At 35.7% G+C, this 19,555-nt stretch overlaps 1 protein-coding gene across 1 annotated transcript; it reads right to left on the bottom strand.

Annotated features, from left to right (window-relative positions):
* Positions 1-2,125: 2,125 nt before the first annotated feature.
* Positions 2,126-10,727, bottom strand: LOC143571393 (ribonuclease J-like). The gene is made up of 17 exons (XM_077056828.1): positions 10,495-10,727; positions 10,189-10,417; positions 9,869-9,992; positions 9,730-9,786; positions 8,855-9,046; positions 8,697-8,774; positions 8,293-8,475; positions 7,729-7,809; positions 7,577-7,642; positions 7,394-7,486; positions 5,972-6,097; positions 5,775-5,888; positions 5,596-5,691; positions 5,395-5,492; positions 4,520-4,935; positions 3,358-3,716; positions 2,126-2,401 (listed from the first exon to the last, which is right to left on the bottom strand). The coding sequence occupies exons 1-17, from the start codon at positions 10,604-10,606 to the stop codon at positions 2,306-2,308; spliced, it is 2,520 nt and encodes an 839-aa protein (XP_076912943.1). The 5' UTR covers positions 10,607-10,727; the 3' UTR covers positions 2,126-2,305.
* Between the last annotated feature and the right edge of the window lie 8,828 nt (positions 10,728-19,555).

Raw genomic sequence — 19,555 nt, 5'->3', positions numbered from 1 at the left:
TAGAAAACTTATAGGGTTGGGATGCCAAATAGCGTCGGAAAAGTGTCACAAACAAGCAATTCCGGCGCATTTCCAACTAAATGTGCATGTCATAAATTCCTTTGTGACACAATTCCGATGCAAATTATGGCACAATTCTGACGCATTGTTTTTCTGCAATTTTTACATATGTAATAACAAAGTCCATAATTATATTATAAAAAAAACAGTAGTTTATATGTAATGAAAGTTGCCAACAACAAACTGCAATTTTGAGAAAATTAACTTAAAATTATACGTCAATTCTAACACCGCATTGAATATATACACTTGGTATTATGAATAGTGGTGGACCTACACTCTTGGTATAGGTATCGGCCGATCCCTGTGAATTTTTTTAAAGGTATGTATATATATATATGTGTGTGTGTGTGTGTTAAAATCTTGATCGACCCCAATGAAATTTTGAAACCGACCCTCTTCCGACCCCTGTGAAAAATTTTCCCAGGTCCACCACTAATCATGAAACCGAAATCTAAAAACTCAAAATTGTAAATCATTTCCGAAAAAAGGCTGGATTACATAACTGAATCAAGGACCCAGATTTGAAATTTCATAATTTTTAATCCATTATTAGGAACTATAAAATAGACGCCACTCAAAACTGCATCAATTTAATCGAATCAAAGCACTGATTTGGTTGAAGAGACTTGCTCCATTTCTAAATGTAAAAGAGAGAATTTTGTGAACTACGTAAAACAATAATCAAATATGTCAGGTTTAGAGTATCGGGTTATCCTTAAGTACTGGTTAATGATCCCTATGTTCCCGACTGATGAGCCTTGCCCAATTTGTCGCAAAGCATGTTTGGATTCTTTTCGAGATCATGCGGTGCATTGCAAAGAATTGCGTGACTTAAATACAGACATGATTTGGTTAGGGATGTTATGTGTGATGTTCTTAAACGGGCAGGATTTCTGCTAAAAAGGAAGCCCCTGTAAACTTTCTCACGGATCCTCTTGAAGGGAGGTCTACTTTACGACCAGCTGATATTCTTGTGTTCGGATGGACAGAGGGGAAACATGCTTGTGCGGATCTTATAGGAGTGTCTCCTCTTGTTGGGCTCGGGGACCGTGGTTTTGTTGTGGGCCAGGCTGCGTTGAAGGTTGAATCAGGCAAAGTTGTTAAACACGAGAAAGTTTGTTTAGAGAATTAACATGTCTTTCTCTCTTTTGCTTTTGATACATTTGGTTTTCTGGCCCGAGAGACTGAATAATTTGAGTAGGGTTTAGCGTGTCGTTCACGGAACCTCTTCAGCTCCTAGGTCCCAAAGCTTCGTTTTTAGTAGGATTGGCTTTGTTATTCAAAAGGGGGTTGCAACCAAGCCCCCGTTTGACTGTCACTTTATTGTAATCGTTTTGTAGTTCTTGAATTAAAAAAATAATCAAATCTTGAATTACCAAACTACACGATCACATAGGCTGCAGAATATAAGATTAATATATGTAGATCAAAATTCAAGGGTAAATAATATTTTGATCTAAACATAGACTGAAAATTGAATTCTGATTGATGATATCAATCCTTTCAACTTAGAAATTCAAATAGACAGATTTTATGGCCAATACAAGTTCTTTTTTTCACAATCAAAAGTTAAGCAACGACAAAAGTAGGAAGATTAAAACGGGTCGGTCTCGGTTTTCTAACTAGTGCAATGTTTTCTAATCTTAAGACAAATATCACAAGAAATCACAAAGACCCCTAAGAGCCTTTTATATACATTACAGAGACCCCACTATTTCTAACTAGTGCAATGTTTTCTAATCTTAAGACAAATATCACAAGAAATCACAGACCCCTAAGAGCCTTTTATAAATATTACAGAGACCCCACTAGAAGCATTCAGTAGATCGAATGACATAATTAAACAAATCATAGTGTAATCAAAAGATATTATACTCATGAAATCTGTGAATATGTACCTGTTTATATTAACCAACATCTAACAATGCTCAAAGGCAACCACAAATTTATAAGTTCAACCCACCAACTTGTTTCCATTTAACACATCTAGCCGAACAAGTTACACAATTCTTGATCGGGTTACATGGTTTAAGAATAATTAAACCGGCAGCTTTGTAGTTAATACATATAATACAAAATAAGGATATAATGAAGTGACAAATGATACCCTAATTATCTAATTTACTGTCTACACTGAATTACAAAATTTTATGCTTCTCAAGACACACCGTAACTTTTTTGGTCATGTTCTTAACATATCATCATGAGCAAATCTTAGTGAATATCATGACATACTTTTTGATCAATTTTTGGCCATTGCATCCGGGGTAGATAAAATGTTATCCATGTCGTTGTAATATTGCCAGCTTCTTTTGCTTTCAGGCTCGTTCTTACTTTCCTGTAAAAGATAAAATCGGTTATCACATGAATGGCATTAACAAAACGATTTATGAATTTATTTTCATATATTGCATACTATCTATGTCAAACATGATGGGATGATGATGATTCGTGTTATGTTTTCTCTAACAAGTAAAAAGAGTAAAAAAGATAAAAGAGCACGTGTCAAAAGTTGCCTAGAGTATATTTTAAAAGCATAAAACCTCTTAAACCATATTATTAAAAATTTAATTCGATTATTACTTAAAAATATAATCTTTGCTATCATATTGTCACATCTATATCCAAAACAAAATTGCCTGTTAAATGAACAGAAACTTTTAGGTATTACTTTATTTTGTGGATCCAAAACATCTAAATTCTTTTGTATTATATCGTCTCAAATATGATTATAAAAATTATTTAGTTTTATGCATTAAAAATACACTTTGGGCAACTATCAAGTATCAACCCATACGGCCCTTTTGACCAGAATTTTCTTCAGCCAAATTTTATAAAAAAATTCCCATTGACCCATTTTTTCTTCAACCATATTTTTTTTTAATTTTTCCCTTTTGACAGGCAATTTTTATTAATTGCCTGTTAAATGAACAGCCAAATTTATACTTTCAACCATATTTTTATTATTTTTCCCTTTGACCAGTTATTTTAGCCAGATTTTTTATATTTCCCTTTTGACCCTATCTTCAGCCAGATTTTTTTAGTTTTCCCTTTTGACCCGTTTAAATTTGCTGCCTGTTTTTTTTAGTTTTCCCTTTTGACCCGTTCTTTTGCAAGCCAGATTATTAATTTTTCCCTTTTTACCCTTTTTTCAGTTAGATTTTTTTTATTCTCTTTTGGCCTGTTTAAATTTTCTGCCTGAGTATTTTTTATTTTTCAGTTTGACCCATTAGAGATAACAAATAACCCAAATCAACCCATTCATAAAAGATAATAATATTAATAACATATTACCTCATATTTTTGAACCAGTGAAGCCCATAATGATTTGCATTGACCCGGGCTTCGGTCAAACCCTTGACTAGAAAGGTTTGAGCTTATTTCTTCCCAAAGTGCCATTCGACCCTTCACAACTTGAAATCTACTATTTAACTCCCCACGAAACTTAATAAGCCTTTTAACTTCCTCGGGTTTCCATCTGTTTCTTTTAATGGGCTTCTTGGTGTTTGAATCCTTGCTGGCAGTTTCTGATTGGTCGGTGGATTCGTTGTTCGTGTATGCTCTCCAGAAATCATCTGATGACTCGGATTCGGAAACGGAACTCATTGCGGTTTCTTGTTCGGATAATAATTCGTCATCATTGATCATTTCATCTGTATATTAGATTAAACATTTTACCAATCATACATTCCATTTATCCATTATTACTCACCTAATAATATTGAAAAACTACACTTGAAGTCACTATACGTAGAAAAACCAATGTATTTTATTAAGAAATTTCAAACTTTTTGAATGAAAAAGATCTAAAATTTAAAAAAATTTCAAAATAATTGAAAATTTGAGGGGTATAATTAGAAAAATAAAAACTTTTACTGATTATTTATTTCATTTATTAGACTTTACTCTCAATAAATGAGAAAAAATATAACTTGAAAATTGAAATCACTATAGAATTCCAATTATTTTATTATATCTTATTAAACTAAGAAACTTTTAATGGGTTTTATCAAAAGATTTTAAAGATCAAAAATTTTTATTTAAAAATTAATAGAAATGAGCTACCTAGCATTTAACACCAAAGCTGAATATTTTACTAACTAAACAGAAAATTTCCTTTTTTTCCTAAACAGCAAATTTCTTATCAAACAAATCTGAAACTATGAGGATTTTTATCAAAAAGATTTTAAAACTAAGATTTTTATAAATAAAAATTGAAATCTATCAGAAAAAAACTGGACTTTAACCGTTTTTATTATTTCTTGGCAATAAAATATAGTTATCTAAAAGAAGCATTGAACGAAAGTTGGTTACTTTTATGCAAATAACCATAAACTAAACGTGAAACAAAGACGTTAACTAGTTTACACTAATGACTAACCTTTAATAATAAACTATGTTGCGGCTAGTATTTAACTAAATAAACTGATCACTTAGAAAAGACGTTAACTCAAACCTTTAGGCTCAAGATCTTTGCTTTCTTGTTGTATCTTAACAGCCCGTTTCTTTTTCGGGCTTCCATCAACCGTTTCCCCCAAATTCATCTCAAACCCACTTTGAACACCCGACAACTTCCCATTAATTTCATCAGCAATAACCGCAACCGGGTTCTCAATCGCGTGTGTGATGACTTCGGGCCTTTTACCGCTATATTTTCTAACCATTTTTCTTAAAACTTCGGAAACCGTTCGTTCTATGTGAGGTAACGGGCTTTTGATTGAACAACTTGATAATGAAGCATGTGCTGCACTATGAAGAGCATCTAGAAGCTTCCCTTTGTCGACCCATAAGCATCGGGTAGTTATCCTTATTTTCCCTTTCAGGGTTTCTTTGAATAAACTGTCGGTTGATTGCGGTCGCATGATTTCAATGCTGAAAATAGATATGTTTTGAGAAAAGTTAGTGTGTTTTAAGGGGTAAAACAATTAAGTTGGCCTAAAACAAAACAGATAATATGGGTAAAAATCATTAAACCATTGTCATATTTTTAAGAATAAGTTTAACTAATATTAAACAAATGAAAAATTCTTTGTAGGAAATAGAGTTTTTGTACCAAAGGTGTGCATGAAACTGAAATAACTGAACTGTAACCGAAATAATGATGTAACCGAACCTAATAATAACAGGCTGTTTAGTTTTATGTGTTGTTTAAAAATGCATTTTTCGGTTCGGATTCGCTGTTGCTATTAACCAAAACCCAACAAAAACGAACCGATTGGAACCAAACCAAAATATTATTAATTTGAATCCTCTTTTTGCAGCCAAATTTTTAAACCCGGATTGTAAAACCGAATCAAGCCCATTTTGACCAGTGATGAAAATTAAGATGACCTGACAACTATTATTCCATCTGTTGCTATTTTCATCCTCTCATCCACACAAAGTTCAGTAGATGTTCCAAATGCCTTGTCACCATCACTATACATCAACTGCAGTAATGAAATATTGTTCGGTGTGACTTTAAAAAAATTAAACTGTGTTATAAATACATAAACACACACACACAGACACGTATACATAAGAGATGAGAACCTGCAAATTTCCTTTTCCGAGGGCTACGAAACCATTAGACAGGACTCTTCGGTTCCTCAAATGAGAAACACCAAGCATTTCTCCATTCTTTATGACCTATTTTTGTACAAAAACTAACATTAATGTTTCAAACAAACATTAATCATACAAACATGTTTCAGATTTAATCGGTTACTTACAGTGGTGTGCTGAATTCCAGTGGATTTTCCAAGTAATTCATGTTCTTTAAGAAATAAAAGTTCCCCGTGAATAGGTAGAAAATGTTGTGGCTTCACAATCCTCAACACTTCTTGCTACAAAATGTTAATAATATTAATATTCAAACAAATTCTAGTTTTTACAAAAAAATTAAAAAACAATTCAACACAAAACTTACCAGTTCTTCACGATAAGCATGACCCGATGTGTGTAATTGCTCACTTTTACCCATTACTATTGTCGGCCCAATCTCTGATAAACGATTCATCATTTTCATCACTCGAGACTCATTACCGGGGATCACCTATAAATGAGACAGGAATGAAAATTGGGCCTGTAAATAAAGCGAACGAACACAAACAAAGTATGACACGAAAGAGGCATGTTCTTGTTCGTCCGTCTAACTTTAACCAAACAAATGATCAAACACGAACAATTAAACGAACGAGGTTTTTCTTTGTTAGTCCGTGCTAGTTTATGTTGTTCGATAACGAACAATTTACAGACATAAAAGGATGATAACAATTGAACGTGAATAAACAAAGATAAGCAAACATAACTAAGCGAGCACCAACTAAAAGTAAACATGAATACATATATATATATATATATAGGGTGAGGTACGCGAGACGCTCAAAGGCAAAAACAAAAACGCTCAAAGGCAAAAAATTCTAAAACGCTCAGCCAAAACTAAAACACTCAGCCAAAAAACTAACACTCGGCCAAAAACCTAAAACGCTCAAAAACGATTTTCGTGAAAAAAAGTAAAAAAAACTGATCGATTAACAATCCAAAACTGTTTTTTTCAGTGAACCAATGATTAACTGGATATGTATTGACGATTCCGAGAAGTTGGGATGTGATTTCATGGATCGATTTCGTGAATATAGGGTATTCGCGTACCTATTGTACGTTAAGGTATTATTGTATTCCATCTTTTCTATATATATATACATATATATATTGAGCCTACAAATTTGTTAAAACTAGACTACATTGTAAAAGGTAATACTTTAATCATAAAACCATAATAAATTGTAATGGACCTAGAAACTATATATGAATACGTAAACAAACAATCTTAAAAAAACGTAATCTAGTGTACATAAATGAATGTAATTACGTAAACGAACAATCTTAAACAAACGTAACCTAGTGAACATACGCAAACATGAATGAACGAATGAGATATTGTTCAGGTCCATTCGTTTAACTAAATGAATAAAAAAACCAGTCATGTTCGTTCTTTTATTAAATAATAAACTTCCAACCGAACAGTTCACTAAATGTTCGGTTCGTTTACAAGCCTAATGAGAATTATGACAATAAAGTAGGGGCGACAAGATTGGTGGCTCATGTAGCAGCTTGATTGAAAAATGGGTCACAACTAGTTTGAGTCAAAACCTTTATTTTTAAAACCGGTCAAAATGGTTTTCAATTGGGTTGACTTGACCTACCAACACAATGTTGTCCAACCTAAACAACTTAAATTAATAAATAATGTGTAAAATAGGTACCAAATATGCATCAATAAATAATAATAAGCAAATTGAATCATTCATTAACAACAAACATTTAATATCATACTTAAGCAAATTACCTTAGCAGAATATAAAATTGTGTCTTCTTTGTTCAATTTAAAAAAATGACTGCTTCCATATGATGCAAGATTAAGTGCAGCACGTGGTTCTGCCTGACACAACCAAAAACCGTTACAGCAATAAGCAAGTCAATAATTACAAGATCTTTTAAATTTACGGTTTTGCCGCTTATTGCAACTTACTTGTGAGCCGGTAGTCACAATTACCAAATCTTTCGGTGCATAACCATCAATGTCTTCAACTTTCACCTGTAGAAAATGGAAAAAATGTGAAATTAATTAAACAAGAAAAGAAAAAATTACAAATAAGATACAAAAAAAAATTATTTATTTACGAGAGTTGAAGGATCAATTGGTGCTTTTCCGTCTTTCCATGCAGCATCAAGGTATGTTCTTAAAGACATCCCAACAAATACCTGAAAACATTAACGTTAAAATAAATAATTGATACACTAAACGTGAATAAAACGTGTATCATTATAATAGGAACAAAATCTTTGAATAACACCCTTTAGGAGGTTGTAAGCAGGGGTGTTCATGAAAGCGAAGTAACCGACATTATCGAACCCAAAAACCGGCGGTTTGGTTTTATGGTTATTCAAAAACCGAATTTCCGGTTCGGTTTGGGTGTTGCCTCTGCCGAAAACCAAAAACACCGAGCCATAAAAGCCAAACCGATATTATAATCGAACAGAACCAAAATAACCGTACCCAAAACAAAACCGGATATTTGGTTTCCTGTTTTTACAAGAACCGAATTTCCGGTTCGGTTTCGGTTTGCATGTATCAAAAACCATACAAACTGAATATCCATATTCAGCTAATATTTTTATTTGACCTGTTGTGGATAAAAAATAATATGAAACAAAACATTTATAACTTATAAGTAAACGCCATACCAACTTCCTTCCAGCTAAATCTGCAGCAGCTTTAACGCTTCCGAGACGATGAATATTTGATGAAAACTGAGTAGTAATAACCCGTCCTTTTGCAGCTGTAATATGCCGTAGTAATGAGTTCGCTACAACAGTTTCACTCGTTGTCCTTCCAGGTGACAGAATGTTTGTTGAATCACTCATCATCTGAAAAAAGAATAATAATTAATATTTTTTTATTTTAATATAAGGAACCCATCAATGTAATTAATTCTAAACAATTTAACAGGCAACTTAATGCCCATCCATTTCAGATTACGATCACGCAAACAGTTGGTCTAAAATAGTAGCTGTTGAAACTTGGGGACTATAGTTGCAATATTGACATACCACAAGGACCATAATTAATTCTTAATATTAAAACTTACCAAAGTTACGCCTTCTTTTGCGAGTTGTTCTAAACCTTCACGGTCAAACACTTGACCATCCAATGGTGACTCATCAATCTGTTAAATATTGAGTTATAAATATAGTAAGTAAAATTATAAAAAAGAACGAGGCGTGTACATAAGAAACTAAAATTTACCTTCCAGTCCCCAGTGTGAAGGATAATACCATCAGAACACCGAAGAACTAATCCTGAACAATCAGGTATAGAATGTGTGACACGAATCGGCTCTATTTCAAATGGTCCTGCATTGAACTTTTTCTTCATTTTAAATGTTTTAAGCCTCGATGGCACGAATATCCCCGATTCCTTCAGACGCTTTTTAATAAGCTGTTCAAGACATAGAGTATTTATTATTAAAAGCTAATAATTTCTATTAGAGGGTGGCAAAATGTACATGAGGGTCGGTATTTCGTAAAGGGTCAAAATGGTTTCCGGTCAAATTATTCGTGACGGGTCAAAATGGGCTTCTGCTCACTAAAAGCTTGAACTGAACCAAGCTTAAACTGGCTCACGAGCGTAAACCATCTAACTTCCTTATTTAATGCATTAAATGCATATGTATTTATATAATAACTATGATAATATATAAAATTTGTGAGAAAATTAAATAAATAATATTTATTATCTTGTATATAAAAAATTATTAATTAAACTATATACAAAATAATTATAATATTAATAAAGAAATGAGCCGACCAGAGCCCGAACCACACTCGATCTCTCATAAGTTGGCTCGGATACCTGTAAGGTTGGACTGACTCAAATCAGTTTTTTGTCCAAAATACAACTTTTTTGATAAATGATTTAAGATATTCTATACACACTTTGGGTGACTTTCAGAGCGTGAAAACCATTCTATCCATTGAACCGGTTTCCTTTTTATCTACTTTTTGGATTGTTTACAGTTTGACCCATTATACATTACCCAATTTTTCAGCTTCATAACTAAACAGGACAAATTGCCACCTCTAAACTTTTAGCGCAAATAAAAATACAAAAACTATTCGAACCTCCATTGTAAAGGATGATGCAAATATCGGCGTACGTAAATCCAAAGCTGGTATAACCTGGTTAAACATTTGTCAAACAATGTAAGATAAAATTAACACAAAACATAAATTTATACTAGGAAGTAAATAAAAACTTTACCCAAGGCAATGCACCAATGTGATCTTCATGGCCATGTGTTATCACAACAGCTTCAATTTTATGACTCCACTTTTTAATAAACGTGGTATCCGGTAAAATTTTCTGAACACCAAGTTCATCATAGCTGAAAGAAATTCATGTGTTTTATTAATGTCAAATTCATTCTAAAGAGGAAAAACTAAAATTAATAAAATAGAGTGTAGCATATGAAACATAGAAGTTTTATGATAAGAACTAAAAAGATATGTTTTTTGACCTAAACCCACTTTGACCCATTACTTAACCGACCTAACCCGTTAACTTAGGCACTGATAACTTACTCTGGGAACATGACACCAGCATCAATAAGTATATAACGATCGTAATTCCCGACAAGCATACAGTTCATTCCAATTTCACCTAAACCACCAATTGGAAGAACACGAAGTGGCGGGCCATTAGACCCTTCATAAAACATTTCCATTTTTCTCTGCACCGAATCTTCCATACTCTTTCCTGGACCTTCCAATCTTCCTGACCGTTTGGGGCCCACTCTAGATCCTTGATTGCCTAATTTTGACCAATTTTTGTTATAAATATTGTTCAAAATATAGATTAGGTAGAGAATGAATAAAAAATTTGTCTACCTGTGTAGGATGGAGGTGGCATGAAGCATGATACGGGAAGCTTAGAAGTGCTCGGTTGCCACCAAAGCCTGTGATGACAATGTGATACAGCACTGAAAGTGGCCATTGCCATTTTTAAGCTTCACTGAGTCAACTCAGTGAGTCAATGGTAGCTCCAAGGTTCTGAAGAATAAAAATTAGTAATGAAATAACTATTCAAAACATATATGAGGTTCTTGTTTACAATTTCAATAGATTTTTCATGCTTAATATTATTTAGTTAAATAATAGAAAATTTAACAACTCAAAAGGGTTAAACTTTTTTGAGTTATATACCAATTTTGAATAGTGTTGCAAAACTCACTAGCCGGTTAGCCATCCGTCAGGCGGTGGGGTACCGAGTAGCGATTAATAGGAATTAACCGGATTGCAAATGTATATCTAATGTTTCAAAATTATATATATATACAAATTTTTATATATAATTTTTCAAATACTTCAAAGATTTTGGCCAACTTTAACCGAAAGTTGACCAATTTTGAGCGGTGCCAACTTTCGAGGCCGATTAGGTGAAATCGAATCGGGAAGCCCTCCGATTTCCATCTAATCAGTGCCAAAACTGAATTTGCACGTCAAATTGCTTGTTTTGAAAGTCCAAAGTTGCAAAAAGTAAAAAGCTTTGCTTAGAGGCATTTCATCAAACAACTGGTGTGCATCACAAACGGTCTCATATAAAATTCAAAAACTCATATATCAACTGCTATAACAACGCATATCCATATGTTATAACATCTTCAAGGCTCAATATTTACACCCAAAGCAAAAACACAATAACATTTTTCTTCAAAAAATAAAGGTTGAAAACTAAAGCATTTCATCAAACACCTGGTGTGCAACTTTTAAATTATTCAGTAAAATGCGAAATTACAACATTAAATCAAAAGTACCTATAAAATGAAGTTGGTGTGGAAGAAATTGAAGAAAAATATCTAAAGAAGAAGAATTGGAGTGTAAAAATAAGATTGTGGAAGAGATTTTTCGCGCTGGGGTTTATCCATGACAAGTACAGGCAGCAGCAGGTGTATCTAAGTAAGTGTAAGAGACCAAGGAGATATGGATATGGGCTTGTTTTGGGCTTTTAGTAAAAAGGTGTGATAAATATATGGGCTTGATTGGTTATTGATTATGTAGGGCCGTCCAAAGTCCAAACCGCTTTCCAATGCTCGCTCGATTGTAAACGAGCCGCTTAGCTCGGTTCGGTTTGTAAACGATCAAAGGTCTGCTCGATTCGGTTCGGCTCGAATATTTTTAATATATTTGATATATAATTATATGTGAACAAATACATAAATATATAGACAAAACACATAAATATAAGCTTACAACTTTTATAACCCCTTTAAAATTTCCTATTCCGTCAATTTTATAGTTTTGTTTGTTCGCTTCAAGTTTTTATAATACTAGAAGTTTGTTTACATGATCATTATATATCACTTCAAACTTATTTTTAATAGTAATTTACAATCTATTACACTTTTATCTTAAAAATACTAATTTATTTATAAAATATATAATTTACAACATTCAAACTTGTTTCTTATTAAAAATTTTAAAGCGAAAAACAAATAAATAATGCTCGAGATCGCTCGATGTAAGATAAAAAATTGCTCGATTCGATTTTGGCTCGTTTCGGTTTTCGTTCGGTTCGAATACTAGCCATTCGGTTCGGTTGTAAACGAGCCAAGCAACGAGCAAGCCTTCGTTCGGTTCGGTTCGGCTTGGCTCCTGAACAGCCCTAGCTGTGTGCACAAACCGGGTATTTTCATATACCAGTTTCAGAATCGGGTATGATCAACAAAAGTCAATAACCAGTTCTAGGTATTATTGAGTATTTTACCAGGTTTGCTGGGTTTTTATTGGGCCTGGGTTTTAGTTAGGTCCAGTTCTCTAAGGAATTGAAGCCTATCCGTACCGGAGAGTCGTGTAGGGTCGGGTATGGTCTGGGGTAGGAAGCATTGGGTTGGGCCGAGAACCCTTTTTGTGCCCACATTTAGTTAACATGGTTAAAAATATGGTTTCTAATGAATGTACAGTTGTTTAAAAACAGTCAAAATAATACAGTGGTTATTTACTTGTTAAAACACCAGTTTCGGTTAACCGGTTCCTAATCAATTCCTGTTAAAAAATATAATCGATCTCTACCCTACAGTTTATATCAATTACAAATGGTTCCCTAAACCTTAACCGGTTTCGGTTTCGGGTCCTAACTGGTTTCAGTTCGGTTAATCGATTATGATTTTCACCTCTAATTTGGAAACTTGAGATTTATTAAGAGTTAAACACAGAGTCCATTTATAAAAATGGATTTTAAACGTCTTTTTTGTTGACCGATAATAATCTAATTTGAGAATATTTTTACCGTTAGGCTTACCTTTTACATTATCTATTCTCATTAGATCTCTGTAAAAAAAAAGTTTACTTCGTTAAGTTTTATCTGAAGTTCTGAACTAATGTTTTAGGTTTTTTGATAGGTGTTTGTAACAACTCAGATTTTCCATTTAACATTTAGTAACCGTTACCCGATCCATTTCTAAGTTCGGGTTATTCTATCAATGAAAAGACCACAATTATCGAGTTATATTTATTATTTTAATATTATTGTTAAAATATTATTGTTTAAATATTTATTTAACTTTTAATACAACTTTGATATATCTACAATTTCAACCCCAAACTATAATTTAATCCATTTCTGTACCCGTATCCTTAGTTGAGGGACCAAATAGCAAAATCTGAATTATTATAATCTCCTTAACCCGTTTACCCATATCCATGCCCAAAACCCGCAACCTGTATACCCAAATTGATATCTTGAGCCATAATTTTCGATGTTAACTTGGAAATTGATTAATTTATATCATTATTCTTGCCATATTCGGCCTCACCGACGCTCACAATTGTGAAACTATGATCAATGTGATACGAATTGATTATAAGAACAACCGCCTATAACTCGTTTAGCAATATACCTTATAGCGACTATTATAACTCAATTAAACCTAGCTACACCATCCTTATAGCATCGTCGACAATACCCCCTTAACGAATTAAGTTTTAATTATCTGCCGATACCCTTACTATTCCTTGTTCTGTGTCGTCTGCATATCGGCCAAATTAACTATAATTTAAACATTGTACAAGGTAATTAATTATATTAATCCGTTTGTTTTGATCCACTCTTTATTAATCTCATAATCAATCGGCCAAACATGCAACGATTTGACCGATTGATTGTTCTACGGTTCATATAATAATCTGGGTCAGCAACGGTATGTTTATCACTTACCGTTTCGAGCTTATAATCATTTAACACCCTAGCTCAGATGGCTAGGATGGTTGCGTTAAGGCTCCTGGTGGTTGGGGCGCGGGTTCGAGCCACCCCTAGCTCGTCTTTTTAGCAATTTTTTTGTTTTTGGTTTTGTTTAATAATAAATTAATATTATTGATATAAAAAGATAAATAAACTTTATTTTATTAAACCAACATCCTTAAATTGTCATTTTTGCCCCGTTCTTTCATAAAAATATATGTATGTATATGTGTTTATAATTATATGTGTGTGTGTATCTATACTATATATAATGCATGAGTGAAGGTGCTCTTAAATTTTAAGAGGTACAATCACTATTGCATAAATTATAATCTCTAATTCATGCAAGTTGAAAATTTAGGGGTAATATAGTATTTTAGACATCTTATACGGTTAACAATATATAGTTTACAAAATAATTACAATTATCATCCTTCATTCAACAAAACTTTGCTAATTTATCAAGTATTTACATATAAACCCCTTATCTTTACCAATTTATTTGACAAATTCATTTAAAATTTTATTTCTTCTATATTTTTTAATATATTATGTTTTATGTAACATCCTGAAATTTTTATAATGTTAAATAAAAGAAAGTTATGTTTAGTGATTTCACGTTTTAGTTATTTAATGTCGAGTAAGGAACGGGTCATGGGCTTAGATTACGTAAGATGGGTTAAATGAGAATGGGCCTTGGGTCCGTGGGCTTATAAATACCCATCCCAAGCCCAAGATATCATTTTATTTCCATCTTTCTCTTTTACACACTCAAAAGCACACACATAACCGACCGAGATCCGAAGTCGAGACCCGAGATTTTGCTGGTAGATCTGAGTTGGAAAGGTAAGAACTAATCCCGCAAAGCTAATATTACTGAAAATGGTTAGGATTTGACGGGTTAATCGGACCCGAAACACAACTGCCCAAATCGGACCCCTAAAACGTCGATTTTAGGCCGATTTGATGGTTGGGATTTGTAGGCGCCGATCATACGATTCCGTGGGTACCAAAATCGAGTTATTTGGCTAAGAAACGAAGGAGTTATGGGCAAACAGATCTGCAGCGCGACAACTTCGCCTTCATCTGGGCAACTTCGCCTTCAAGCGATGAACTTCGCCTGCAAGCTAAGTTCGCCTGATGAACTTCGCCTGCAAGCCAAGTTCGCCTGATGATAAGTTCGCCTGAAGCCAAGTTCGCCTGATGGCAACTTCGCTGAAATGGTAACTTCGCCTAAATGGTAACTTCGCCTAAAAGCCAAGTTCGCCTGAGGTTTAACTTCGCCTAAAAGCCAAGTTCGCCTAAGGTTTAACTTCGCCTAAAAGCCAAGTTCGCCTAAGGTTTAACTTCGCCTGAAGCCAAGTTCGCCTAAGGTTTAACTTCGCCTGAAGCCAAGTTCGCCTAAGGTTTAACTTCGCCTAAAGTGAAGTTCGCTTAGAAAATAAATTAAAAACCTAATGGAAAATGTGTTAAGGCAGTTATCGAAAATAAAATTTTTCCAAGCTGACCTGGCAGCTTAACCCCAGCCAGGGGCTCTGTCCCTTGGACCCCGCTAGGGGCTGCCGCCCCTAGAACCCCGCTGCCAGGGGCGCTGCCCCCGGACCCCCGTTCGTTGTGGGTCATATATAGATAGAAATACAAAACTAGTAGTAGTAGTTAATTGATATGTGTAAATATTATACAGTTAGCCGAGCCCAGTTAAAGAAAGGAATTACGATCAACGGCGAGCGTAACAGGATCCAGGTGAGTTTCTAGCCCCATTCCTTGTTATATTTTCGGGGCTGTGTGCATACTTGATGTGTTGTTAATACATTTATCCTAAGTGATAAGTGTATGCCATATGTGATATATGTGATATGTATGAATGATTGCTTGATGGTTCATGAACGATCTTCGGATATTGCACGTACTGTCAGGTTGTAACGTTATAAAGCCATATGTGATATATGTGATATGTATGAATGATTGCTTGATGGTTCGTGAACGATCTTCGGATATTGCACGTACTGTCAGGTTGTAACGTTATAAATATGGCAAGTATGATATGTATGTTTATGTGTATGAACGTAAATAAGTTAATAAAAGAAGGAAATGACGGTTGTATGGTTGTATGGTTACGAAAAGGGTACCGAGCCCTAATAATACTCGAGGTATGATGTATGGTTGTATGGTAACGAAGAGGGAATCGAACCCTACTAATATTCGAAAACAAGGGACCAGACCCTAATAATATCTGTGATGTTAGGGACCAGACCCTAATAATATCTGTGATGTTAGGGACCAGACCCTCATAATATCTGTGATGTTAGGGACCAGACCCTTATAATATCTGTGATGTTAGGGACCAGACCCTTATAATATCTGTGATGTTAGGGACCAGACCCTTATAATATCTGTGAGGTTATAGGGCGAAAGGCTTTTTAAAACGTATGATTATGAATGTAAAGAAAGTATGTAAGTAAGAAAGAAAGTATGTAAGTAAGAATGAAGGCATGAGTACTTATGTGTGTATGAAAGAAAGTTATGAGGTTAAGTACGTATGTATGTAATAAGGTATTGTATGGTATTGTATGATTAACTAGAACTCACTCAGCGTAGCTGACTTTTAGTATGCACGCAGGTGAGTAGGTTGAGACAGCTGGCTTGAGTGGAGGACACATGGCAGAAGACTAAAGCCTGGCATCTGAAGATCTGATATGTTTTATAAGTTATGTTTTGATTTTGAAAGACAAGAGGAATGTTTTAAGACATGATTATGAATTGATATGTAATGTTTTATGAAAGTTTTATATTCCGCGTAAAGTTTTTAATTAACTCTGATATTTAGAACTGTGTTTATGAGTAAATCCAACACGAAAGTAGGGTTACCGGTAACGGGGCCTTACAAGTTGGTATCAGAGCAAAGTTCGAGAGATTTAAGCATCCTACATGCTTAGACTCGAACAGAGAATGGGATTTAAGTAAGAAAAGAAAGAAGATGCCAGTTCAAGAATGCCATGTGTCGCTCAAGCAAGATCAGTAAAGGTGAAAGGTATGATTAAATGATATACGTTAATGAGAAAGAAAAGATATGAGAATGGTACGGATAGGAAAAAAATTGATTGTTTGAATTGACTAACTGCTTAAGTAGAACCAGCACAAATAGACTCATAAAGGGAAGTGTATAGGACACGGAAAGCAACGTGATCAGCTAGTCACAGCTGGCCACTGTTATTACCTGTTAGCCTTGCTATCCTTGTACTAAATAGTTCCTTGAGTGACGATGTTTGTGTTTTCCCTTTAGAATACTAATGGCTGGAGCTGGAGAATTTGTTGAAACTGGGGGTCGCACTGGACGTCGTGGCAGGCCTCGTCTTGTCCGGCAACCTTCGGTAGAAGAAGCTTCCCACACCGAAGATGAAGGAAGCGCAGCTGGAGGAGACCAGAACAACAACGAAGAAGTTCAACTTAGCCCCGCAGTTCAAGCAGCCATCGTTCAGGCTGTAGTTGCTGCTGTGAAGAACCTGAATCCCGAAGGATCTGCTGGAAGCCGTGAGCGAACTGCTGAAGGGGCGGGTGGTGATGGTAGAAAGGATGGGGAAGGTGAAAGAGGGGCCTCGAGTGGGGATAAGTCTGTGAAAGTCGATGATAGGAGAGGAGGACAAGGTGGGTGCAGCTATAAGTCCTTCAAAGGTTGTGACCCGCCTAAGCTGACTGGTTTAGGAGACGCAATCGCTACTCTCCAGTGGATAACCGCTATGGACAAGGTTATCCGCATTAGCGACTGCCGTCCCGACCAAGCTGTGGGTTATGCTACTCAGTCATTCGTAGATGAGGCTATGTATTGGTGGGAGAGTGTGGAGCAGAGGAAGACCCGTGAAGAGATCAAAGAGATGAAGTGGGAAGATTTGAAAGAGTTGGTAATGAAGAAGTTCTGTGCAGATGCCGAGGTTGAAAGAACGGAGATGAAGTTCCAGAATTTAAAAGCCGGTATGATGACGCATCGTGAGTATACCACGGAGTTCAACCGACTATCTAGGTTGGTGCCTGACATGGTTGACACTGAGGTCAAGAGAATCAAATGTTATGTGAGGGGGTTGCCACAAAAGGTCCGCATGTTAGTCAGGGCGATTCAACCTGCTACTTTTGATTCGGCTGTTGGACTCGCGGAAATGGTCTATGCTGACGTGGCCGCGGATGATAGGGTGGAAAGGGACGAAGAGAAAGAGAAGAAAGGGGTCACTTCTGCTAAACGACCCAGTACTCAGTTATGGAACTCCAAGGATAAGAAACAGAAAGTGTGGGAGAAGAGATCGTGTAAGACCTGCGGAAAGAGGCATGGTGGTGAGTGCAAGTGGGGTAAAAGTTCTAATGTTTGTCTCAAATGTGGAAAGGCTCACGGTGGAGAATGCAGAATGGGGTCGAATGCCTGTTATAAGTGCGGGAAGGTAGGGCATTATGCCAATGAGTGCAGTGCGAAGCCAGCATGTTACAAATGTGGCAAGACAGGCCATATGTCAAGGGAGTGCACTGAAGGTGTAGCTGGAGGTAGTGGAAAGAAGGATGCCGATCAAGCTAGGCCCAGAACTAGAGCCTACATGCTGACCCAGGAACAAGCCAGGCAGATTCCGGATGTCGTCACAGGTACGTTTCTAGTGAACGATGTTTCCGCTTCTGTATTATTTGATTCTGGTGTGAATAGAAGTTTTGTAGCTACGACGTTTAGTAAACTAGCTAAAATGAAAGGCTGCCGAGTGTCTGAAACTTTTGTAGTAGAAACCGCAAGTGACACTTCGGTGAAAATAACAAAAATGGTTAAGAATTGTAAGATAGAGTTAGAGGGACATGAGTTCCCTGTTACTTTGTATGTTATGGCCTTAGGAGGGTTCGATGTAGTCTTGGGTATGGATTGGTTGTCTGAGTTTGAAGCTCAGATAGTATGTAAAAGTAAGATGATAAGGTTAAAGTCATTGGATGGTAGTGCGGTGACGGTTTATGGTGATAAGGAGAGTTATGGGCTTAATGTCATTTCGATGATAAAAGCCGAGGGTTTGTTAAGGCGAGGGTGCGGTGCCTACCTGGCGTATGTTGTCAACGCTACGGCCGAGACGAAAGAAATGAAGAATGTTCCTATTGTGCGCGACTACCCAGGAGTATTCCCTGAGGATCTTCCGGGGTTGCCACCTGAGCGAGAGATAGAATTTCAGTGCCAAGTTTTCGAAGTGCGCGTTCTGGTTAAGAGAAGTGCAATTTTTAGGTCATGTGGTTAATCCGGAGGGGATTACCGTGGACCCAGCTAAGATTGAAGCGATAACGAATTGGAAGACTCCGCAGAATCCGACTGATATACGAAGCTTCCTAGGGTTAGCTGGCTACTATAGGAGATTCATCGAAGGTTTCTCCAAGATAGCCGCACCGCTGACCGGTATGACCCGAAAGTCGATAGTATTTAGTTGGGGGAAGTTTCAGGAGGAAGCCTTTGAAGAATTGAAGAAGAGACTCACGCAAGCTCCAATCCTTACTTTACCCGATGGTGATGAGGATTTTGTTGTTTGTGCTGATGCCTCGCATCAAGGGTTAGGTTGCGTGTTGATGCAACGAGGGAAGGTGATAGCCTACGCGTCTAGACAGTTGAAAGTCCATGAGAGTACTTATCCGACGCATGATTTGGAGTTAGCAGCTGTAGTGCATGCTCTTAAGATATGGAGGCATTACCTGTACGGTACTAAGTGC

Source organism: Bidens hawaiensis, unplaced genomic scaffold (genome assembly GCF_021521415.1).
Source record: "Bidens hawaiensis isolate Kalapana, Puna unplaced genomic scaffold, B.hawaiensis_p1.1 tig00025368_1, whole genome shotgun sequence".
NCBI classification, from domain to species: domain Eukaryota; kingdom Viridiplantae; phylum Streptophyta; class Magnoliopsida; order Asterales; family Asteraceae; genus Bidens; species Bidens hawaiensis.
Note: the sequence above shows the minus strand (reverse complement) of the source record. Positions and strands in the feature narration are given on the sequence as shown.